The sequence below is a fragment of the Xyrauchen texanus genome, chromosome 38 (genome assembly GCF_025860055.1).
Source record: "Xyrauchen texanus isolate HMW12.3.18 chromosome 38, RBS_HiC_50CHRs, whole genome shotgun sequence".
Taxonomy (NCBI): domain Eukaryota; kingdom Metazoa; phylum Chordata; class Actinopteri; order Cypriniformes; family Catostomidae; genus Xyrauchen; species Xyrauchen texanus.
The window spans coordinates 32,758,497-32,784,485 of NC_068313.1; the positions used below are offsets into that span (position 1 = coordinate 32,758,497).

General features: G+C 36.9%; 1 protein-coding gene across 1 annotated transcript in view; it reads left to right on the forward strand.

The window, feature by feature from the left end:
- The first annotated feature begins 1,596 nt into the window (after nt 1-1,596).
- LOC127631842 (ephexin-1-like) overlaps nt 1,597-25,989 on the forward strand; it is a 31,473-nt gene continuing 7,080 nt past the window's right edge. Inside the window, exons 1-7 of the mRNA XM_052110215.1 lie at nt 1,597-2,196; nt 12,737-12,836; nt 13,651-13,854; nt 16,234-16,313; nt 18,445-18,671; nt 19,778-19,938; nt 21,349-21,501. Coding sequence (XP_051966175.1) covers nt 1,959-2,196; nt 12,737-12,836; nt 13,651-13,854; nt 16,234-16,313; nt 18,445-18,671; nt 19,778-19,938; nt 21,349-21,501 — 1,163 coding nt within the window. The 5' untranslated portion in view covers nt 1,597-1,958. The remainder of the gene's footprint in view (nt 2,197-12,736; nt 12,837-13,650; nt 13,855-16,233; nt 16,314-18,444; nt 18,672-19,777; nt 19,939-21,348; nt 21,502-25,989) is intronic.

Sequence of the window (25,989 nt, forward strand, 5' to 3'; positions counted from 1 at the left end):
CCATCCCAAAAACCTCAATACTGAATGCAGGCTTTGTTTACACACACACACACACACACACACACACAGACACACACACAGACACACACACAGACAGAGCATCTGAAAGGGGACATATCATAGACTTGTTTTCAAATTAGGCTAATTATAAGTAGCCTTCTATAGATTTTTGTCAGATTTAACAAACTTTTGGGGACATTTTCTACCATTTTACCTACAGATCAGAAACATACACAAACAAAGAAGTCCCAGAGTTGTTCTAATGACTTATGCAGGTATGCATGTTTTTTCTTCTTGGATTCTAATACTGATAATTGACTTCACAATTAATAGATTGAGGCGTTTCTCTTTTATTTGTTATAGTGACTCATATTTGTGTCATTGCATATTGCATGTAATTGCAAGCAAGCGTGTGCGTCTGAATTTTGTGCTTCAGTTAATATATTTGGATTGCATTTCTGCAAATGTTCGTGATTGCATGCGCAGTCCACTGTCTGCATGCGTGTGCTTGTGTGTGTATTTCCATTCTTTTGTATACGGGTCAATGCTTGTTAATCAGTGGGAGCACAATGGGATTAGACAGAGTGCATTTGGCCGAGAGGGAGGGAGAAAGAACTTTTTAACCCCGAGTTGTCAGCTGACTGCAGAGGACAGGGTGTTACAAACATTCCTGGACATTTACAGTCACATGAATGTCATAATTTCTTAGTATTTGGTATGTTCCCATTTTGCTTTACCACAGCATACATTTGAGCTGGTGTCTTGAAAATATATGATACTTATCAGGATGTGCTACCAATGCTATATTTGAATAGTTTTATTGCTTAGTAGAGCCTCACATCATCTTATAGTTATGCTGGTGGCACATCCTGATAGGTATTATATACCTGACAAGATGTGCTTCTTAGGTTTTTAACACATTTCATGCTGTTGTAGTACATACCGACGTGTTCTCCCGTGCCTTCCGACATGTGCTACCCTTCTTTTAACTTTACGTATCACTGTTTTTACTGCTGGTAGCACATCCTGATCAGGTAGCACAGATTGTCAGACCACCAATTTGAACAAAACCTGATAATCCATGTTTTCCTAGCATGACTTGCGAGTATGAGTCACAGATTTGTTCACATTTCATTAGTGATCCAGATAGAGTGCCAATCTCATATATTTCCTGTTAATTTTACATCATAATGTTTCTTTATTGTACATTTTTAAAAATCTAAAACATCCTGTTCTGTTTATTTACAGGTTTAAATTAGATTTTGAGGCCTCAGACTTTTTGGGACGGCACTATACACTGAAAAAACATCCAACAAAAAGACAAAGTCATTGTTGTTGTTTGAAGTGTCATTGATGAGACATTGGGTTAGGTGTCAGGGTTCAGAGCAACAAATTGACAGCCAAAAATACAAGATCTGCTGTTTTAGGTGAGTGACTTTACCTGTTTTATACACACGTGGGTTTACGAGTTATGCTCTCAGGCACAACAGGGTATGGCAGTGACAGAGGGAAGGAAAGAGGGTGGGAGAGAGAGAGACAGACAGTTGGGCGGGCGAGAATGAATGAATGAATTAATGGGAGGGAGAGAACTTTGACACTGAGTGGCAGAGGATAGGTTTGTGAAAAGTCTAGAATAGGAGAGGATTCAGAAAGAAAGAGAGAGAGAAAGGGAGGGAGGGATGGAGAGAGAGATAGAGAGAGAGAGAGAATAGAAGGGCTAAGCTTGACAAAGTCAGGAGTTATTAAGAACATACCTAACCCTCCGGCAAAGGAAAAAGAACAAGAAAAGAGAATAAGAGAGAACTGTACTGCAAGCTGATTGTCCAGACAGGGTGCATAACACTTTGCCTGAGGTATTGTTTGGAATTCCAAATTTTTTTGTATTCGATCTGGATGGAAATTCCTACTTTGTGTTTCAAATGGGGATTATTCCATGAATGCCTGGATTCTGTTAGCTGATGTCGCTGGGCTCTGAGGGCATTGTGGCGATGACAGCCCTGTTCCGAGGAAAATGGGGTTTCAAGACTCAAGAGGCCCCCAGCAAATCTCAGACACCTCCGGCCCACCTGCTCAGTCAAGAAGAGGATGATGAGGATGATGATGTATTATCCACCAGAGCTCCAATTCGTAGGAATTCAAGGTTTTACCGCTCAATGAGAAAGAAAAAGTTATCCTCGTCGTCAGAACAGGCAGAAAGTAAGATCATTTATTTATTTTTCTATTTTTGCCTATATAAATCCTTCTTTGAATTTATAGTGTGCATGGATTTTATATAGGGTAAATTGGGACAAGTTTTGACATTCATTACAAAGACAAAAAGTGCCCGAGTTTACTTGAATTCACCCTTTTTGTTAGATGTGTTTTAAGGCATTCAAAGAGTGTAGAGACATTTTAAAATCTTTGGGGTCACAGTGTATTAAATTATTGTGTATTAAAGGAATATTCTGGGTTCAGTACAAGTTAAGCTCAATGGACAGCATTTGTGACATAATGTTGCTTACCACAAAAATTTATTTCATCTCGTACCTCCTTTTCTTTAAAAAAAAAAAAAGCAAAAATCAAGGTTAAGTCAATGGGGGCAATTTCTAAAGGGGTTTAAAGGCAGAAATATTAAGCTTATAATTTTATAAAAGTACTTATATTAATTCTTCTGTTAAATCTCATGTATTTTTTAGCTGTAGATTTGGTAAATGGTAAATTTTACAGTTGTTTTAGGATTTTAGGGATTGTTGACATCACATCATCATGGCAACAAAGTTGTAAAAGTGGTTATAACTTTACCCAGAAAAGATAAGTGATTTTATCACACTAAAATCATGTTTACACACATGTTGTTTATGTCTTGTGGCTGTACTTTTGAAACAGTGAGTATTTTAAAGTTTCTTAAATTGGCCCCGTTGACTTCCATTGTAAGTGCTTCACTGTCTCCTAAATTTTTGCTTTTTAAAGAAAAGGAGGCGCAAGTGAAAAACCCATTTTTGTGCCACAAATGCCATCATTTCATTTGAACTGGTTTTGAACCCGAAATATTCCTTTAACTGGTCATGAAACTCAACTTAATGTTTGCTCCTGAAAATAATACCATTGCAATATTACTGTTCCTAGCAAATGTAGTTGGTTTAAACAGAGTACAGTATTGTTCTCTTTATATTGTAAAACATAATTTGCTGTGGTTTGTGGTGTTTTTCTCAATTGAATTAGCTCTTTTAAACTATGTAAAAAAAAAAAAAACATGAGAAAGTAACAAAACAAAAGAACCTTAAACTCGAGCAGTTTTTCACAAAATGTTGTGCTAGTTCTTTATTTTGACATTTATTAGCATCTATGATTGTAGGGTTTCCCTGTGAAAACTGATGAGTGCCAGCTGTGTTCGAATAGTTTTTTTTAAAATACACAATTGTGATTGCGCATATAAGTCGAAGTTAACTTTATTAACATAAATGAACATACCTAACATTCAGGTGATTTGTAAGACCTTTTAATAGGTATTTTAGTACCATTTAATACCTTTTATACTCAATTATGATTGGACTGTCAAGTGATGCAAGTGAAAAGTTAAAAAAAGCTGGGGATTTGTTGAACAAGAGAATGCAATTAACCACAGGGCAAAATCTGCAAAGCAGTCGAAACTCGAGAAACTGGTTTAATTGTTCATAACATCATAATGACGTGTGCGTGTGTGTATGGTGCACGTGTTTTATGAGGATATTAGCATCTTTATTGATGCCATGTTTATGGTATGCATTACTAAGATTAAATTGACATTCTGTACGAAATTAATTTTCATGACAAACATCATGATTTCCTCTGTAGCTCTGTTGATGTGCTTCTGGTGTATCGAGAGCAGGATCATAGATGTCAGTATGTTGTTCCCCCTGAAAGCATCAGAAAGACTAGCTCTGTTATTACCATGTCTGACTTTAAACCCATAAGCAAAGTGACTGACATCCCTTTCATCAGAACATTCTCTTGAAACCAACATTATTGTTTAAATAAGCCTTTAATGGCTCTTGCATTTTTATGATCGTTTTAACAATCATTGCGCAAGGATGAATTTTAAAGGTGCAATAAGTAATTCTTTCCATTCAGTTTTACAGCTAGAGAGATGAATAGTACTTTTTACCAGTGTGTTTGCACTCCAGTCATTTCAGTGTTCTTGAAAATGTTCCACTATTCTACTAAGTCCCACTTTTGGTGGCTTCCATGTTGAGGTCACATGACTTGCTGAATATACTACTCTCACTTTATCTCAGTCACCCCCCTGTTATTGAACACTTGGTTGCGGGAACAAATAATCATTGATCACAAATCCCCCTGTAATTGCATCGATAACAAAAAGCTATCATCTTGCGCTGCATCCAAGTTGATAAGTGTTGAGTCAATAGGTGTGAAGTCCAATACATGTCATATCAGTTGTTTGGGAAAACAAACAGCTTTTGAAACACAATCTGTAGAATGGCACAATGTTTATAGGCAATTGGAAAATTGGCACAGTAAATGTCCTAACAATTACATAGAAACCAAGTGATGCAACAAGGCATGTTATCAGTTTAAAAATGTGTTTAACAAATCAAATATAGCAAATATATATTTTAGTGAGGGTGTTTTTACTGGTATTTTTAATTTAAGCTTCATTATGATCACATAATTGTTCAAAAGAATGTTTCTGCTTTGCTGTACTGTAATAAGTCAAACATACAGACCTGTCCCTTAAAATTAGGTTTATTCAGTCATATTAATAATCATATTTTTGACTATTTATGTCTAATTTATATCATACCATATTAACCACTTTTATATAGGTCATCTGACAAAATATTTTTGCAGTGTACTTCTACTGTCTGTAGATTTCCTCTATATGCTTGGCAAGATATTTTAGTTCCTTCATCATCACCTATTAACACATTAAACCAAACCCTGTGTGAAGTCCTTGACATGCCAGCGTGTGGTAGGCAGTTGGTGCATACTCATGCATGTCAGCATTTTTGCATTTTATGTGACACAGCTAAAGGTTTGATAATGCAATTTACTGTACCTCACCTGTTTTTTCAGCAAAAGCATTTTTAATTGGCTGAACAAACAGGCTGTAAACAGGCCTTGAATTTGTAATGGCACAGACAAATGGGATTCCTCTCTTGGCATGTTTGCTGAATCTGTTTCATCAAACAGTATTTGAGATATCTTTATTTGACTATGCGTAAAATTAAACTTTTGTGGAACCTAACTGATTACCACAAAAAAAATTTTTTTCTTTTGCTCGTCCTTCCTTTTCTTATAAAAAAGGAGCAAAAATTGAGGTTAAAGAAGAAAAAAAAATACCCTCTGTTTCATACGTATAGCCACAGAACGTTAACAGTATGTGTGTTACCATGATTTGACTGTGATAAAATCACTTAACCATTTCTGTGTAAAACTATTTCTATTTTTACAACTTTGTTGCCATGATGACATAACCATATCACTGTAATCTCACAAAATTATGATTTAAACAACTTTACAACTCAATAGACAAGTTTTAACAGAAGAATTAATGTAAGTGTTTTTATACGATTATAAGCCTCACATTTCTGCCTTTTAAACCTTCTAAAAATTAGCCCCATTCACTTCTAGTGTAAGTACCTCACTGTAACCTAAAGTTGAAAAAAAGGAGGGACGAGTCCAAATGAATTTATCTGGAATGGCATTAATGTGGTCGACTGAGGTTAACCCGGAATATTAATTTAATTAGAGTATAAGCATGTCTATGCCTAATGGTTTGTGTGATTTTTACAGCCTGGCCTCATGAAATTTACGTGAGCATTTGCAAAACTTAAATTACATGCTTCATTACACGTTTGGCTGCAGTTTTCAAGTGAGATAGTGTTTTAAAATGCGAATTCGAAATAAAAAAAGAAAACACACATTAACTGAAGCATCCATGTCACTTTGTATCGCTTCTAAGCCACTTTCACTTCTGTGCATCTTTGGCTGGACTCAAACTGTGGCTATCAAGCTCAAAGTCCAACGTCCAAATCAGATGAGCTACCAAGTAAGCTAATGATATACACAGGCGGCCAAAAGTTTGGAATAATGTACAGATTTTGCTCTTATGGAAAGAAACTGGTACTTTTATTCACCAAAGTGGCATTCAACTGATCACAATGTATAGTCAGAACATTAATAACATGACTTCTTAAACTACTTCAAAGAGTTCTCTTCAAAAAATTCACCACCTGCAGCAATGACAGCTTTGCAGATATTTGGCATTCTAGCTGTCAGGTTGTCCAGATACTCAGGTGACCTTTCACCCCACACTTCCTGTAGCACTTGCCATAGATGTGGCTGTCTTGTCGGGCACTTCTCAGCACACCTACAGTCTAGCTGATCCCACAAAAGCTCAATGGGGTTAAGATCCATAACACTCTTTTCCAATGATCTGTTGTCCAATATCTGTGTTTCTTTGCCCACTCAAACCTTTTCTTTTTAATATTCTGTTTCAAAAGTGGCTTATCCTCTTGTTTATTTGTACATCTGGCCTTCTGCATCTCTTTCTGTCCTTGTTAGAGCCAGTTGTCCTTTGTCTTTGAAGACTTATTATGTACACCATTGTATGAAATCTTCAGGTTTTGGCAATTTCAAGCATTGTATAGCCTTCATTCCTCAAAACAATGATTGACTGATGAGTGTCTAGAGAAAGCTGTTTCTTTTTTTGCCATTTTTGACCTAATATTGACCCAATAGACATGCCAGTCTATTGTATACTGCGATAACTCAAAAACAAACACAATGTTAAGCTTCATTTAATGAACCAAATAGCTTTCAACTGTGTTTGATTATAATGGCAAGTGATTTTCTAGTACCAAATTAGCAATTTAGCATGATTACTCAAGAATAAGGTGTTGGAGTGATGGCTGCTGGAAATGGGGCCCGTCTAGATTTTTCAAATAGTGATGGTGCTGTTTTTTACATCAGTAATGTCCTGACTATACATTGTGATCAGTTGAATGCCACTTTGATGAATTAAAGTACCAATTTCCTTCCGAAACAGCAAAATTTGTACATTATTACAAACTTTTGGCCACCAATGTAGAAAGTGTGTATACACCAATCAGCCACAACATTACAGTGTATGTCCCCCTCGTCCTGCCAAATGGCACCAACAATCATGCCACGTTCCAAATCACTGAGATCACATTTGTTCCCCATTCTGATGGTTGATGTGAATATTAACTGAAGCTCCTGACCCGTATCTGCGTGATTTTATGCACTGCTGCCAAATGATTGGCTAATTAGATAATCGCATGGCTGATTGTTGGTGTCAGATGGGCTTGGTTTAAGTATTATTAGCATAATAATTAAGTATTATTAATGAGTCTTTAAAATATAGGCTACATTTTACAAGCGCACACACGAAGCGAGCAGCAGTGACACCAGCAAAAGTGGTAATGATTCTGAATGTGTCGGGAAAACCAGCAAGAAGACTGTCTGAACATTTGATTTATTTATTGAGAGAAATACACATTAAGGTTGTGCGAACAGATGATGATATCGGGGATCAATGATGGTCAGAGTGATCGCCAATAGCTGATGCCTTTGGTTCAAAACAAATGACGTGTTCAAGCCTTCATTAGTAATTCTAAAAGTTTGCTTCAGAAATAGTATCACAGCTTGTGAATACTTTGTGCTGACAAGTTATTGGATGAAAAATGATGGATGGATGGATGGATCCATCACTTCCATGCTAAAAGTGTGTGAGAGAGAGAGAGAGAGAGAGAGAGAGAGAGAGAGAGAGACGAGCGTGTGATCACCTGTTGCCACTCCCAAGCAGAGATGCTCTCATCTTTCTGAAGGTCTGTTTTCTCAGTGGAAAAATAGCGTCCAAGCGGTGATATTTCTCCCTATTTCGCGGTAGCCAGTGCGCAAGAATCGTTCACTAAAGAAACCGCAGTGTCCTCCATTTTATTAATTAATCAGTCTGTTGTGTCTCTCAGCTGTGATGAGCCTTATGCTGAAGTTGTTCGTCTAAAGCTGTTTCCTAGCTTTAGCAGTAGTAATACATGTGATTACGAAGAGCTGTTGTATGTAAACGGCTGAAGTGGCATCACTTCACGTCACCGAACTGGCTCATATTACATAAACATTGTCTTTTGCCACCACCTACTGGCTAACATTTGCAATGTAAAAAAAAAATACATGTAAAAAAAGACAAACCATAGCTCTTAACAGATCTGCACTGCTCTTACACTTTTTAGTTTAGAATGGCACGAACACAAGCGGAGTGATACACATAATGAAGCATCCAAGTTCTTATGGTGTATGTATGTGTATATATATATATATATATATATATATATATATATATATATATATATATATATATATATATATATATATATCGTGAAGGAGGAACAAAACAAATGTATTCGCACACATGATGCATTTTCCCCGAAAACAAAATACCCGACCGGTAGAGAATGCACAGATAAACTAGGTTCTTTGCCATAGAGATGTTGACAACTGTTGTAAAACCATCTTTCAAAAAGTTGAAAAACACTCATTTTAATTGTACTTATTTTTTTTCCAGTTTAATTTGAATTGTTTGTTAAAATAAATAAAAATAAAGTTCTAAGTTTGAAATCAAAGTGTCTTGCTTTATTGTGTAGCCTTAACCCTAACCCTGCTTAATGAAAATTACCCCATAGTACCACCTAGTGTCCAACCAGCGCTAATACCGGTGTTCGTCGGTTTTATGTGGAGTTTTTTCTGCAACAAACCGACCGATCAAAACTTGGTCGACCAAGACTCTTATCATAAACATACCTTTGGTCGACTATCAGGGGGCAGCCCTATTTTTATGAAATAAAAATCAGCGATTGTACTCGTGATTTGTGTGACAATGATTAAATCATACAGTTGTTGTAGCGGATCTAGTGTTTATTTCACTAGGAAACTGCAGCGTAATGTATAAAGCGACAAGTCTGTTTGCAAAAATGTATAGGCCTATAGAGTAACATTCATTCTATGAGACCAGGTTGGATGTTTAAGAACCCCAAGGTTTGTTTTAAACTCAACATATGAATGAATTGACAAATATTCTCAGTTGTAGACAAGTTCCCAGATTACAGTGTGTTCTCAGTGTCTGCTGAGTAATTGTTTGGGAAATCTACGTGATCATGTCTGTAGTGTTTGATTACTACACATGTCTGTGAGTGGTGTGTGTGCTGTGTGCATGTGAATGTATAGTGTCTGTGTGAAGCTTTTCAGGAATTTGTAACATCTTTTTGTATTTTCACTGACTGTTTGGTGTGAATATGCTAAATCTGAGGTGTGTGTGTGTGTGTCTGTCATGTGGGGAGTGTAGTTGGAGCCTGTTCCTCTGGTAATGGTAAAAGTGAATGTGTCTGTGTTTTGTTACGCTTCATTAGTTAGTTTGAGTCCATTGTACACACACTGTATGGTAAAACCCCAGTCTCAATGAACAAAGTCTAAGTGGCATTGTTACTCAAACCGACAGACATACAGTGTACACACACTTAAGCGCTTAAGTGGACCAGGAAACAATTTTCTCTGAAAAAGGTTAATCATGAAAAGACATGAATTGTCAATGTTTATTTATTCATAAAGTCCACAACAATAAAACAAGGTGGGGCTCATACATCTCATGCAAAACTCAGACTTTACGCCACATCCATCTCTATACGTGACCAATCATACGTTTCGAGACACTTGACTGAATTCATGATTCTCATGATCTTAAAAGCTTTTGACCAAAAGGCTTATGCTTAAACGCAACAAACAAGTGATCAGCATAAATGGGAGCTCCTTGAGTACCCAGAGTGTGCAGAGATGTAATTTCGGCAAAAGGTGGCTTCTTTGAAGAAGCCCAAGTGTAAGATATTTGTTTAGCATACTTCCATTTTATTAAATGTTTTGATTACTATTATTCTAAAAATTTATATTGTCTATAGCAGTGGTTCTCAACCTTTTTGACTCCATTTGAAGGCCCCCTATGTAGGGTATTAGATATTTATATTATAAGATATTTCCTTAAAACTTGTGATTCCAGAAATGTCTGGAACTGTGTATTCATTATAAAAAGCAAGCTGTTGAAGGGAGTTATTACATATTTTTAGCATTTCAGTAAATTGAATTATAATAATGATATAAAAATTATAATAATCTATCATATTTTAAGAGATCTTGAGTCCCCCCCTAGAAGTGTTCTGAGGCCCCCTAGTGGGTCCCGACCCCCTTGTTGAGAACCACTGGTCTATAGTAATAATAAAGAATGAGTTTGTGTCCCAACTTTTTACTGCTATTGTATTTTATATATTGCATGACTATATATTATATAATAGGGCGGCAATGCAGTGCATCTGAAGTATTAACATAATAGAACATGATTGATTTCTAAAACAAGTCTAGCAATGGGGTTTACCATATGTAGACAATGTGCCATATATTTTGTTGATTGTGTGAAAAAATACATTCACATGCTTTTTAAAACTGCATGCATAATAATTACAGGTTTTTCTCAAGCTGCAGGGGACCAGTGGGAAAACAACCCCATTTCACTGCTGATTGCTGCTCTAGATCTGGTGACACTATTGAAAACTGGATTTAAAGCAAATTATTAACCAATGCACGACCATAAAATAACTTTGGTGTCACGATGCAGAATAAAACATTGACCTTAATTTGATCTGCGTCGCTTTCATTTTCATTTTATTCTTTTTAACCCTCTGTATATCTGCAATTGCAGGCATGAGGTCAGTTAGTCAGTCAGATTTGACTGACAATTTGATCAAAATGCAATAAAAGACACTCTCTTGCATAGGTTAAATGTAAGAACTTGTTTCTTCTGGATGAGGAAGTAATCATGCAAGACAAAAGACAACTGCAGCAAAATTAATGAGAAAAAATCAGGTCACATCTGGTAGCATTTTATAAAAACTTTCATTAATAGTATATACAGATCAGTTAATTGACAATCAGATATGAATATATGGAAATATGTGAGTCAAAATAATTGTTATCATGACATTTCGAACTATTAATCATTTGATATTAGCCAGACAAATTAATCGTGATTTTTTTTAAATATTTTTTATTTATGTAAAACATGTTCATTTAATTTATTTGAATGTTGAGGACGTCATTAAATTGTATTATACGTACAGTATAGTATAATATATTATTGGTCATCATCCACACTCATTAATGTTGTCAGCCTTTGAAAAATCGACTGAGGAACTACAGCTATTTTGGTTTTAAAGTACATTAATTAAAAATCGGTTAAGTATTATATAATGTTTCTTAATGTTATGAATGAAAGTTATTATAAAGTGATACTATAAAGAATGACGTCTTCAGCTAAGGTGGTGCTTCTGTGTTTTATCCATATGAAGTAAACAAGTCAAAAGAGCTCAACCTCAAGTCTCCGTGATATTCTAGTGTCCTTCAATGTAAATCTAGGAGATAGTTTGCCATTTTATTGTCTGCCAGGTGAAAACCGTATGATTGCCTAGAAACGTAATAGTGCACTTCTCCACAATTCACACTATTGAAGTTATCATTCATGTCTGTGACACTAACTTAATAAAAAGTATTTAGCCAAAGCTTGATACTTTGGGTGAGGGGATTGTTTAAAGTAAGCTTAGCATGCACCAATGCTTTACCTAGTCTCTTGGCTTATTCTTGAAGGTATACTTCACCCAAAGATGAAAATTCTGTCATCATTTACGCACCCTCATGTCATTGCAAACCTGTACGACTTTCTTCAATGGAACACAAGAGGCTGAATGTTACGGATTTACAGTTCCATTCACTTTCAGTGTAAGGCAATAGATGCAATGAAAGTAAATGGTGACTGAGGCTGTCATTTTACCAAACATCTCCTTTTGCATTTGACAGAAAAGTCTGACTGGGTTTGGAACAACATGAGGATGTGTAAATGATGACTGAATTGTGATTTTTGGGGATCTTTTCCAAACGGCACACTACACTGCACTTTACTATGAGTGAACAGGAAGCCACTCGGTCAAAAGAGCAGCAAAGGGAAACAGTGTAAGGAGGTAATGAAGCATTTCAGATGCATCCTTTGTTAGTAAGACTTCAGAATTTGCAGAGGAGACACATTCAGGGGGAAACTGAACACACTTTCTCAAAACACACACACTGAAAGTTCCATTTGAGGCCCCAGATACACATTCCAGTGCCCACAAAGTTTAAAGCTGCACTGCCAGCATTCACAAAGGGCCCAGTGTGTTCATATGTGTGTGTGTGTGTGTGTGTGTGTGTGTGTGTGTTTGATTTGTTAGTGCGTATTTGTGTGTGAGTCTGTGTGTGGTAACAAGGGAATGACTAGTATGTAATGAAGTACTTAGTCTAGCTCATTCAGTACCTTCATAGTTCTATGTCAAACAATTACGCGATTTTACTAATCTCTGATGCATTTATGTTTATTCATTTGGCAGACGCTTCTAATCAAATCGTGCGTTCAGTGCATTCAAGATGTACATTTTATCAGTATGTGCTTTACCTGGGAATCAAACTCATGATCTGGCGATATATGATGCCATAAATGGCCATACGATTGGATTAATTAATATAGATTTTGTGAATATTATACATATATAGTATACTTATCTTGTGCTCTTTTGCATTTGTCTCTGGAACTCAAGACTGATTTTATTCCATTAAATTATGTTCCTTTTACTCATTATTATCCTAAGCTCCTCACATTTATCTCCATTAGGCCCTTCCTCCTCTCCTAAACCAACAGTGGACCCCACCTCCTGCAATAGGCTCAGCCCCTCTGCAGCATATCAGTCCCCACACTCTCCCAGAATGAATCAGTAAGTACACACACACACACACGTGTTTCTTTTATCTATCATGGTGGGGACTTTCCATTGACTACTTTTTTTTTATACTGTGATCAGGATATTTTCCATACCTTAACCCAAAACCTAACCCTCATAGAAACGTTTTTGCATATTTAGATTTTACTTAAAAGATGATTTGGTATGTGGACCCACACACAACAGTCAATTGCATAAATGTCAAGTCCTGTTTAAGGCAGATAAACTCACATTTCCCAAAAAATTGATATTTCTCTCACAAACTGCCTCACAAACATACTTTATCTCTTAACAGCTCACTTTATCTCTTTCTCTATATCTTGTATTCAGTATATCACACATACCTGTACACACACTTATCAGTGTGTGAACATTAATCAAGACCGTTGTACAAATGATATGAAATTCTGATTGCAGAGTAGATTTTATGAAACATATCTTTAGTATCTATCTGTATGTCTGTCCGTCTATCTGTCTGTCTGTGATTGGGTGTGAATGTTTGGTGTGATGTACATGATTTGTGTCTGTACCGTATCATTTACTCAGGATGAGAGAATGTGAGGATTTGTCTTTGTGTGTGGGGGTGGAAAGGTTGAGATTTGAGTGTGTGTGGGTTTGGGTTTGGGTGAGTTTGTGTTTGGCCATGATTCTGTGTGTGCATGTGGTCAACAATGTCCAAAAGAGTGTTTACTTATTTGTGTGTGAGTGGTGTTGTGGAATCCACATCTGTGAGTAATGATTCAATATTAGTTTCTTGACATTTCTAATTATTTAAATATTAACTTTATTATTTATATATCTTTATCAGTCCACCTTCTTGCACTGGAATCTCGTTGCCGAGCAACGGGAGTACTGTACTGGGAGGAGCTCGGTCTCGGTCTCCGTTGGCGACGCTGGGAGATTGGGCACATAGACAAGAAATGGAAGAGCTGTGTGAACGGACGACAAGTGCCTGCACGGTGCAGGACAATGACTTTCACAACACTGCTGACCTCGACAACATCACACTCCGGTAAGACAACAAAGAGAGAGAGAGTGCTATAAGGGAACAATCCATATACTTTATTGTCGTATAAGTTTGGACTTATATCTTTTAAAGTGTAAAACTAAATGTTAAATAACTTTAGTTATTTCTCTGTGTGCATACTGTTATGCATAAATGCATGCATTATTTATAAATAAGTGTGTGTATAAGTATATATTTATATATATAATTATTTTTTTTTACCTTTTTGAGAACATATGTTTTCTAATCCCATAAAAAAAAAGTCAAATCCTTGAGTGTATGAGCATAATTCTAAATCTGAATAACTATATCTTAATGTTTATGCAATAATATGTATATGTTTACCTAGGCCTATAAATAGAGTATGGAAAAATATTTTAGATGTAACAAAGAAAACACAGAAGTCATTATGGGGGCATTTTATACCCCACATATAGAATTTTTGGTGGCATTTTTTTCACTTTCGCTGACTTTTGCCCCGAGCCCCTGTTAAGTTTTGACCCTGATATATATATATATATATATATATACAGGGTACACAAACAGGTTGTTCTATCATTTAAAATAATAAGCACTTTTACTTTTACGCTTCTCACTTTTATAAAGTCACATTGGCTCTTTATAATTTTGTTTTTGTTCCCTATCTGTCACTCACACGACGTTGTGTCGATGTAGTGACACTAGGGTTAGCCCTTGGGAGCCCCAAACACCTCTGATCTTTTAGAAAATGGAATTGGCAAGTAGTATTTGCATGCCACTCCCCTGGACATACGGGTATAAAAGGAGCTGGCTTGCAACTACTCATTCAGATTTTTTCTTCGGAGTCGAGCGGTTGTGTTCAGTGAGCTGAATTCCTCTCCCTATCCATTTTCCTCTGAAAGCAAGCTGTTAGATTTACGGCGCATTACAGCGGTTTCTCGCCCTCTTGTACCGGTGGTGTGCAGAGAACGTCCCTGGTCACCTCAGCAGCTAAAAAATATATATTCTTCCTAATGAAGTGTATATGTTCCTACTAAATGAGTGGCACTGATGGAGTGTCTTTTTAAAGATGCCTTTCCGTCTGTGTTTACTTCATGGGCGCAGCCATGAGCGGAGCTCTGGGCCCAGGAACCAATCGTCGAGCCGCGAGGGTTCAGGGTGGAGTGGAGGGTTCCACTCCAGCCAGACTTCCGCAGCCACCCAGGCAAGCATGGCTGCCAGCTCTGCATCAGCCTGTGACCAGTTGCCTTGTTTGTAGAGCTCCTCCCCCCTCTGGGTAGAACCTACCACAGGGACTTCTCCACATGAGACACGGCCGACAAGTCTCGGTAAGACATGTGATGTATTTCCACACAATTTCCTCCCCTTTGGGCAGGGTGTGGTCTCCGCAGTATCCTCCCCTGGGGAGATTCTTCTCACCACAATTGTACAGAGTGGTTATACTCAAACCAGCCTATCTGGTTCCAACAAACATGCCACGATCCAAATCATTGATATCACATTTGTTCCCCATTCTGATGGTTGATATGAATATTGACTGAAGCTCCAGACCTGTATCTGCTTAATTTTATGCACTGCACTGCTGCCACATGATTGGCTGATTAGATAATTGCATGAATGATTGTTGTGCCAGACAGACTGGTTTGAGTATTTCTGTAACTACTGATCTCCTGGGGTTTTCACACACAACAGTCTCTAGAATTTACTCAGAATGGTGCCTAAAACATCTGGTGAGGGGCAGTTCTGTGGACTTAAATGCCATGTTGATGAAAGAGGTCAACAGAGAATGGCCAGATGGATCAAACTGGCAAAGTCTACGGTAACTCTGCTCTGTACAATTGTGATGAGAAGAATAGCATCTCAGAATACTACTCTGAGATGGGGGTCGGCGCTATTTTGGCATAACGATGGGACCTACACAATATTAGGCAGGTGGTTTTAATGTTGTGGCTGATCGGTGTAAATGTATGTCCACAAGTATGTACACTTAAGTGTATACTGTATAAATATGTGTGAAATTGCATATATGTGTGTACTTATCTATTTACATTTGCTTATATAATTTGTTTTACTCTTACATGATGCCTCAAATAGCACTCATGCTTCCCTGCTGATGGGTTTGACTTATTCAGGTCTGTCAGGGTTAAATAAATCTAAATTGAAATTAATGTCAGAGGAACCAATATTCCCCTCCTTTAGAAACAAAAGTAGGACTTAAACAGCTGTAGGGGTGACATGTTCTCATTTTTTTACATACACACACACACACACACACACACACACACACACACACACACACACACACACACACACACACACACACATTCCCCCTCATCACTTCTATTCGCTAATTATTAGTTCTCCCTTTCTCACCCCCTTGCCTTTATTTTTCTTTGCCACTTTCAGGTTGATGAGGATTGGTGACAGTCCACAGAAGATGGCAGTGGAAAATCCCTGCCGCAATCTCAACATTGTGAAGAATGTTGGTGAGTACACACAGAAAGATACGGAGACTAATGTACTAGAATAATGCATGCTAATTTGTATGCCTTAAGTTAAACTGTGCAACTTAGTTTGCGGTTACATTTACAACATGGATATGTTGGATGTGTATGAGAGATTAGTGTTTTTGTGTATTTGTGTGTGTAGGAAGAGGGCAGGTGGAGTGTGTGGGTGATGTTTTCTTAAATATATGCTGAAATGACAGCAAAAAGAGACTTATGCATTTCCTTTGCCAACGCAACATCATTTTAAATCACCTCTATTTCCCTTGTCATCTAAGTCTCTTTCTCTCTTCCTGTATCTGAATCTCTTTATTTCTTCTCTCTTTATTTTTCCAGTCATACTAGCCCATCTCTTTTCTCAATGTAATCTTTATTTCTCTCTTTTTGTCTCATTCTCGAAACATTTAATTTTATTCAAAATTCTCTTCTCTTCTCGTCTCTTCTCACACTCTCTGTTATATAAGCAACTGTACCAAACACCCACCTAAAGGTCTTGTTGAATGTGACTACAGAACATTATGCAACTGCTTTTCTCTGTACAAAGTCACCCTTTTGAGAAGCCAGTACACACACATGCATAGTCTCCTGTGCCGTACTTTTATCAGTTAAAGTGTATGGGACAGTAAGGTCAGTTGATGGACAGATCATGTGTCACATGTTTGCAAGTCTATAGAAAATTGAAGTAAGCTTTGTGACTTTTTCAGGTCCAAAGGTTTGTTAGGTTGATTGTACCTCTCAGCTGATGGGTTAGGGTTATACTAGACTGCAGTGGTTAAAATGTATTAAGGTACTAGTACATACAGTACTGTGCAATACAGTATGAAGAACTGGAAAGAGCTAATGTATGCTGTATGTATTCTTTATATATTGTTTTGCTGTTGATGGTATTATCCCCCAACATGCATGCAATGACTATACAGACACTATTTTCTTCAGTTACAAACGCATGTCCTGGTCATAAATATATACAAAAGTATTGTGTGTTACTTGTAACATATTACCCTTCATAAAGTCTTATTAAACGATGCATATTACATGTAATGTGTAACACCCAAAAAGTAATCTGAATACGTTATGCACGTAGCTTGTATCCCTTCTCTTATTACGCAACAGTCTTGTGCCTTTTGTCCAATTTGTCCAATTTTAAAATACTTAAAAATACGCCATGCATATTGTTTGTAATACATCACCCCAAAAAGTTACTTGTAACATATTCCCCCGTGAAGTAATTTTGAGTTTCGGGGAGTATTTTTCCCATACATTTTTCCATTGGGATATCATAAAATTCTTCATAAGATTTCTAAGACATGAACCAAACCAACCAGTTTTGAGGTGAATCACAACATTACAAGCTTCAGTTTGAATCAAAAAAAGTATTTTAAAATTGGACAAAAGGCACAAGACTGTTGAATGAACTAAAATGCCATGACGCTTTGCGAATAACACAATCGAATTAAAAACGATACAAAAATATAAAACTATTGATGTAAAGTTGTTAATTGTAAGTATAGAAACAATAAATTTTAAATGTATTGCAAAATATTGAGATTTATACAAATTATAAGTAGGTTGAGAGTGTAGGGAGACTGTCTTGAGTTTGTCATGGAGGTGGGTGGTCACGGTTGGGCTTGTTTGGCGTACTTTTGTTTTTTGCGAATTTCTGATTGCTGGGTGTTTCTCTGCTGGATCATGGGTAGTGTATATCTTCACCAGAAATGTGGCTATTAAACACATGTAGTGCAGAGGAGGGCGGGGCCGGGCTGGAACAACGCACGCCCAGTCCCCAATCAGCCTGATGGGGGAACGCGCGGGATAAAGGCGGCCGGTGATGACAGTTCGAGAGAGTTAAAAATAAGTTTGCCTATGGAGAAATGAATGGGCTTTTTGCTTAGAGAGCCAGACTTGTGCATTCTGTTTGATTACGTAACATAGATTACATGTTATCTGTTACCCCTAAAAGTAATTAGGGGATTACAGTAACGCATTACTTCATAACATGTCACACACCACACAGTGCTCACCACAAGACAAGATGAAACCAAACAATGCCTGAATACCATTCAGAGTCCCTAATAACATTTGTGTTTGATCTAATGAACATGTGTGTTTCCAGATGTACTGTATCAAGAATACCGTGACACTTCTAAGCAGCAGGAGATCGAGCAGCGACGGCAGAGAGATGGGCTTCCAACTTCAGGGCCAGGGGTCACGGCTGCGCCTGCGTTGCAGCTTCAATTAAGGAATAGTACACATTCACTCAGCCTCTGGCAAAACTTGGAGGCTGTGAAGAACAGTGGACTACTGAAAACACTGGACCCAAAAGAGATAATACTGCAGGAGGTAGGACACATACACATTTATTTCTTATTATAAAACCCCAGAAAAGTTCAAGCTGGGTGTACACTTTACAATTTTTGCAACGATTAATTTATTTTGAGAATTGTAAAAGTTTTCTTTCATCATTTGTTCAAATCTGCGGTCTTTAGTCGCTTAGTGCATCATAGACAGACGATAAATTATCTTTGCAATGAAGCTCTTTGGGTCACAGTCCTGTAGTCTGACTGCTCCTACGACGGCCATCTAATATGTTTATACTAGCTTTTCTGTATGTTATGCAACATAAATATCTTGTTAATTAGCCTTCTCTGTGTTATAATTGTACCAACAAAAATACCTCTTGTTTGCCCTGAAGAATGAGCAGTCTACAAATTCCCTCTTTCACCCGGCTTAGACTGACTACAGACTATTTTTTTATTTTCCGGGCAAAACATTTCCAACAATAGCATGTAAGGGATTGCTTGGGTTTGTGCAGTACCATTTGTGCCTGTCAATGAGGATGTCAAAACCTGACAATATTAATGATGTAAAACACTTAGTCAACCAACACACGTCTTAAGATATCATACTGTCTGACATAAAAGACTGTTGATGTCACGCAATCTGTCTTGGCTTTCATCCAAGATGTCGCTGGGGTCATATTTTACAACCTGGCAAGCAGCAATCGCAAATCACATAAAGACGCATAGTGCGCATGTGGGTTAAATTAATAGCTTTCTTTGGTGCTCATTCCAGCAAACATAATAAATAACAGCAGCTCACATCAAATGAGTAAACATTAGGAATAAACAGCATCGTCTCTTGCTGTCTCTCTCTCATATGTTCTCAAAAAGGTAAAAAAAAAAAATGTGTATATATAAATATATATCCACACACACACTTATTTATAAATAATGCATGCATTTATGCATAACTGTATGCACACAGACAAATAACTAAAGTTATTTAACATCTTTTACACTTTAAATATTGCTAAAAAGCATAAAAAATAAAGTACAAATAAACTTATACGACAATAAAGTATCTGGAGTGTTCCCTTATAGCACTCTCTCTCTCTCTCTCTCTCTCTCTCTCTCTCTCTCTCTCTCTCTCTCTCTCTCTCTTTGTAGGCCATGTTTGAATTGGTGACCTCAGAGGCGTCATACTACAAAAGTCTGGAGCTTCTAGAGACCCACTTTCTTCACAACCCTCTTCTTATCAACACTTTGAGTCAATCAGACATGCACTTCTTGTTCTCAAACATTGAGGACATCATGAAGGCAAGCGAGAGGTGTGTTTGTGTGGGAACGTGTGTGGTCTGTGTTTATTTTTATGAATTTTCTGATTTCTTAGCCTATTTAATGTTTCTGTTTTATGAAACCCCAAAATAAAAGCTTATTTGGAATAAAAACTCAGGTTAAACGACAGTGTTATGCAAGAGTTGCTTAAACACACTGGCTTCCTCTCTTCATTTCAATTAAGAGCGCCACCACATAGAAATAATATGCCCCATTTCCTTCCATTCTCCCTGATCCCCATTATTGCCAGTACTGTGTAACAATGTTAAAGTCTTATTCATTTTCTTCATAGAGAAATCGACTTTAAATGGTAATTCATAAACCTTTTAAGACAGCCATACCATGAGCTTCAGTGTGATTTTATGATTTTGAAAAAATCATGTTTAGTAGACAATTACATCCCTACTCCTAAAAAAATCATTCAAGGTGATAATTTTTATATTATAATGTCATTTCTGATTTAATTTTGTCATTCAAAATGCTTAATTGTATAAGAAGTTAATTTATTTTTTATTTTGATGTGCTTTTAGCTTCAAATCAAAAGTTTGTTGCATTCTGGTTTGTTGCAGAGCTAGTTGGTTTGGTTTATGGCTTAAACATTTTTCTGAATAATTAAAAACAATTCCTTTGAAGAAAGTGTAAGGGACTGTTGCGTGCTATAATTAAACCATTGATGTGATCTGATTCCAGTCAGTTAGCGACATAGCATGGAAATTCACCCACCAAAGTGATGATTCAAGAGTATGATTTACACCTGCTTTTGTAAAATATTTAATGAGAAGCATTGATTTATCTCAGTTGTCTTGCTTTTATTACTTTTGTATGTTGTTAGCACACAGATAAGCTTAAGCTAATTATTAATTGCAATTGTGTCCCAATTGCCATCACTAAAACAAACGACAGATATAGTGCTTTATATCATGTTAAAGCTGCTTTGAAACTATGTGTATTATGAAAAGCACTATACACATGAAAATGACTTTGCTTTTAGAAAGCAATTAGTTCAATTGTTCAGTAGAGTGTCACTTTGAAAGGGAGAGTCCCAATTAAGTGTCTGAAACACTCATATGCTGTGTCCTCATTTGCATACTATACATCCAACATAGTATGCAAGATTGAAATGAGTGCATCCCAAATCATAGTACTGTACATTGAAAACAGCATTGTCAAGGTGGTATACTATCTCTGGTTTTTGAAGCATCTGTGAATGCCTTGTGTAAATACACAATGCACCATTTTATTTATTGTAGTATATCCCAATACTGGTGTTTTTTCTTGCTACCTACTCAAATGGATGGACTTTACCATGACCATCGAATTACATCATTTTAATTAGTATAAAGAATTGGACATAGCCATACTGTTATTATAGTCTCACACTGATGACCTCATGTTTTCATCAGGTTCCTTATGGATCTGGAGCACAGGATCGAAGAGTCCATCCAGATCTCAGATGTGTGTGACATTGTTAGTTTTCACGCTGTCAACTACTTCCAAGTCTTCATCAGCTACGTCATCAACCAGGCATACCAGGAGAAGAATTACCGACGGATACTGTAAGAAAATGACTTACCTGTGTGTGTATGAGAGATACAAAGGGTCAGAGAGGAGAGAAAGATAAAATGTAGCTGGAATTTTGCATTTGTGTATAAGATAAATATTTTTTTATACAGCGAAAAGAAATATTTCTGTCCACAATGAATGCAAAAGTGCTGTGCAACAATGGCAATTTATTGTCCACTTGTTTATTTACAAGTGTATCTCTGTCTACGTATATAACAATAACACTCCGGTTTAATAGCACAGCTGCAAGGTGTTTTAAGTCATAGTGAGGATATTGATTCATCTCAGTTAGTCGACTCTGTTGAATGCGTTCACCAAAAGATTTGTTCAGTCACCATTTTGTAGATACACATTTGTGCCAGTAGGTGGCGACAAGTGGGAATATTTATGTGTTCATTTTGAATTGATTCAACAGATTAATTAAAAAAGACAGTGAAATTATCGTTCGCTTATAAACTCTCGCAACGTTCGCTTTTGTTCAAAAACACTGATTTGTTCACAAACTAAACGCTACTCTTGTTTTTAGAAATACACACAAGTGAAGCTAACAAATTAAAACAAATCGATGGAAGTAAATGATTGGGCAACTCAGCGCTGGCCACGCCCTCCTCCTCGCCACATAAAGAAAGAAATTAAGAAAGAAATACAGACAGACAGACAGTTAGTCTTTGTGTGGTTTGTTTATATTTAAAACAAAATATATATATATTTTTTATCCCCTTTTCTCCCAATTTGGAATGCCCAATTCCCACTACTTAGTAGGTCCTTGTGGTGGTGCCGGTTACTCATCTCAATCCGGGTGGTGGAGGACAAGTCTCAGTTGCCTCCGGTTCTGAGATCTTTGTGCAGGACACCGCGGAGACTCACAGCATGTAGAGGCTCATGCTACTCTCCGCGATCCTAGCACAACTTACCATGCGCTCCATTGAGCGCGAGAACCACCAATCATGACCACAAGGAGGTTACCCCAGGTGACTCTACCCTCCCTAGCAACTGGGCCAATTTGGTTGCTTAGGAGACCTGGCTGGAGTCAAGGCAACATAATTAACAGTGTTCTGTATGATCCGAGGTGCAAACAACATTTTTATAACTGTGAAACTAATAAGACAAAGCAAACACTCGACATTCAAAAATTGGCTGGTTGACTTCTGCTGAAAAAGCAAGGTTTCAAAAACAATGACCACAGTGTGAAGCCACATTTACCATACATCAAAAAAAAGTTCTGCTCACATTAATTTACAATGGAAGATTTAAGAATACTGTGTCAGGTATTGAACCACCAATTTGCATGATATGCTCTCGGACACTGAATATGGTTAGTTAATGGTTAGATAATAGTTTTATGTACAGTATCTGTATGCATACAGCATGTATTGCTTATAGTCTTTACTTAATGTGTTAGTAGTTGGCTATGTCAAGGGTGTTTGCATGCATTTCTTTCTCAATGGATTTTTGGGTTGAAGTGGTGCATGTCCTGAAAGATTGAAAATGCTTGCCATAGACTGGAGTTTGTTTCTGGCAGGACTTCCTTGATCAACCAGCTTCACCAGAAATATCATGCTGAGCGCTGCTTCACTAGATAAACCAGCATCAATCTATGTAGTGATTCTAAGATGGTATCTGTCTTTTTGGGAATGTTTCTGTAATTTAATGTTTGACGCGATATATGATGTCTCTTGTAATTAAATATGACATAGTGACTGCTAGGTGTGACTTTTGCAAGAAACAAAAAAATGCAGATGTTTCATATGCCTGCAGTGTTTCTATGCTTACAAACACAAGTTGTGTATGCTGTACAGTGAAGGTTAGTACTTTTTAAGTGTGTGTTTACGACAGGACAGCTGTGTATGTTTTGTTGTGTAAATAATCTGGCTCCACAGAGCAACTGTCTCCCTAGTTTCCACCCTGAGTGATTCTCCATGGCTTCAAATGTGTCATTTAAGGGGTTATGTAGATGCTTATAGGTGTTTTTGTGTGGAGGGCTCATCAATAAGGATGCCACTATGGCCCCGGAGCCAGTGTGAGAAGTTTTGGGCTAGTTCACTGGAGTGTTAAACAACTACCAACTTTGAAATACTCAATACTTGTAGTATATTGAACATTGTTGTCTTGAATTTTACTGAGTTACATTTCACTAGGGCAACATGATCTAGCTGGCTAAGATAGATTTTGACATTTAAATTAAAGAGTAGCTTGTGATTGTCTTGAACGGATCCAATGCAGTTTTGTTTGAAAATGATATACAAATTATGTTCTCCTGCAAAAATGTGTTTGTGAATGTATAGCTGAATTGGGAGTTGCATTTATAGCTTTTGTATATAATGAAAACTTAAAAAATCTAAAAAATGTTCTGACACGAATGAACACATGTTGCTTTAATATCATATTTGTGGCAGGGTCATTGATAATGTTGTCAAAGCACGTACAAATATTGAATACTGACCTGACTGGGTCACCAGAAAAAAAGGCCTTCTTCTTGAGCCCTTGTAAGTGTTTGTGTGTTTGTAAGTCAAAAAGGAGCTATGGTACTTTCCATACTTGTTTGGATCAGGGCTAAAGTGTATAAAGCCATCATCCACTTTCAGTTTTGTCTTTCTGCAGCTTTGCAGCCTAGTTAAGTGTATGCCACTAATACAAATTAGATTTGTAATACTTAAAGTTTGGAATAATGTACAGATTTTGCTGTTTCAGAAGGAAATTCGGACCATCACCTTTTGAAAAATGTCATTTTTGATCAAATCTAGACAGGCCCCATTTCCAGCAGCCATCACTCCAACACCTTATCCTTAAGTAATCATGCTAAATTGCTAATTTGGTACTAGAAAATCACTTGCCATTATATCAAACACAGTTGAAAGCTATTTGGTTCGTGAAATAAAGATTAACATTTTGTTTGTGTTTGTTTTCTGAGTTACCACAGTAACTCAGCCAGTCTATTCTAAATAGACTGGCATGTCTTAAGGTCAATATTAGGTCAAAAATGGCAAAAAAAGAAACCGCTTTCTCTAGAAACTCATTAGTCAATCATTGTTTTGAGGAATGAAATACAATGCTTGAAATTGCCAAAAAAAATAAAAAATAAGATTTCATACAAAGGTGTAACTACAGTCTTCAAAGACAAAGAACAACTGGCTCTAACAAGAACAGAAAGAGATGTGCAATGCCCAGATGTACAACTAAACAAACGGATAAGTACATCAGAGTCTCTAGTTTGAGAAATAGATACCTGACACAACAGTAAAGAGAAGACTCAGGGGTGCAGACCTTATGAGAAGAACTGCAAAGAAAAAGACACTTTTGAAACAGAAAAACAAAAAGAAAAGGTTCGAGTGGGCAAAGAAACACAGACATTGGACAACAGATAATTAGGAAAGAGTGTTATGGATTTTAACCCCATTGAGATTTTGTGGGATCAGCTAGACTGTAAGTGATGTGAAAGTGCCCGACAAGACAGCCACATCTATGACAAGTGCTACAGGAAGTGTGGGTTGAAAGGTCACCTGAGTATCTGGACAAACTGACAGCTAGAATGCCAAAGATCTGCAAAGCTGTCATTGCTGCAGGTGGAGAATTTTTTGAAGAGAACTCTTTGAAGTAGTTTAATTTCAGTAGTGAATTTTTTTTCAATTTGTTATAGACATTTGTCACGTTATTAATGTCCTGACTGTACATTGTGATCAGTTGAATGCCACTTTGGTGAATAAAAGTACCAGTTTCTTTCCATAAGAGCAAAATCTGTACATTATTCCAAACTTTTGGCTGCCAGTGTAAGTTAAATCTTACGCTATATGTTCAGAATGGACATACACTACTAGCTTACAACTTACTAAATACTGTGTTAAATACACTATGTACTGCCTATTTAAAAAAAAAAAGTGAAACAGGCATTTTGTTGAACATTTCAAACACTGGTATGCTACTTTAATTATGATGTCACTTGACCATCATCATGTTGTATGTGAGTGGCCTCCATCTATCACATTGTAAATAAATATTGTCAATTTGCATTTTTTAATTCAGTTTTGTGTATAAATGCCTGACCTTTTTCAGTCAGATTATTCGTCAAAACAGAGTTGTTAAAAAACACAGCTGTATTTGCGTTAGTCACACTGGCAATAGAAAGTCAAGCGCATAGTGAGATATAGTGTGATATGCAGTGTGCTCTGCTGGTCATTTTACCTTAACAGTAATATTATAAATGCATGACACGGATACACGTATTTACGAGAGATATGTGCAAAAGTAAATGACATGACTGTATAAAGAATGGAAATGACTATCTCACAAATATTGCTTTAAACCAACCCAAAACTGGTCTGAAAGAGTATAAATTCTAAAGTACATGGTGCTAAATGAGTTGCGCAATCCCAATTAAAAAGGGTCAGCTTTGTTTTTGTAGAATTAGTGACTGAAGATTTTCCAGGGTGTTCTGGGTGTTTTTTGTGTGTTGCTAGGGTGTTGTTCTGGAGGGTTGCAAGTTG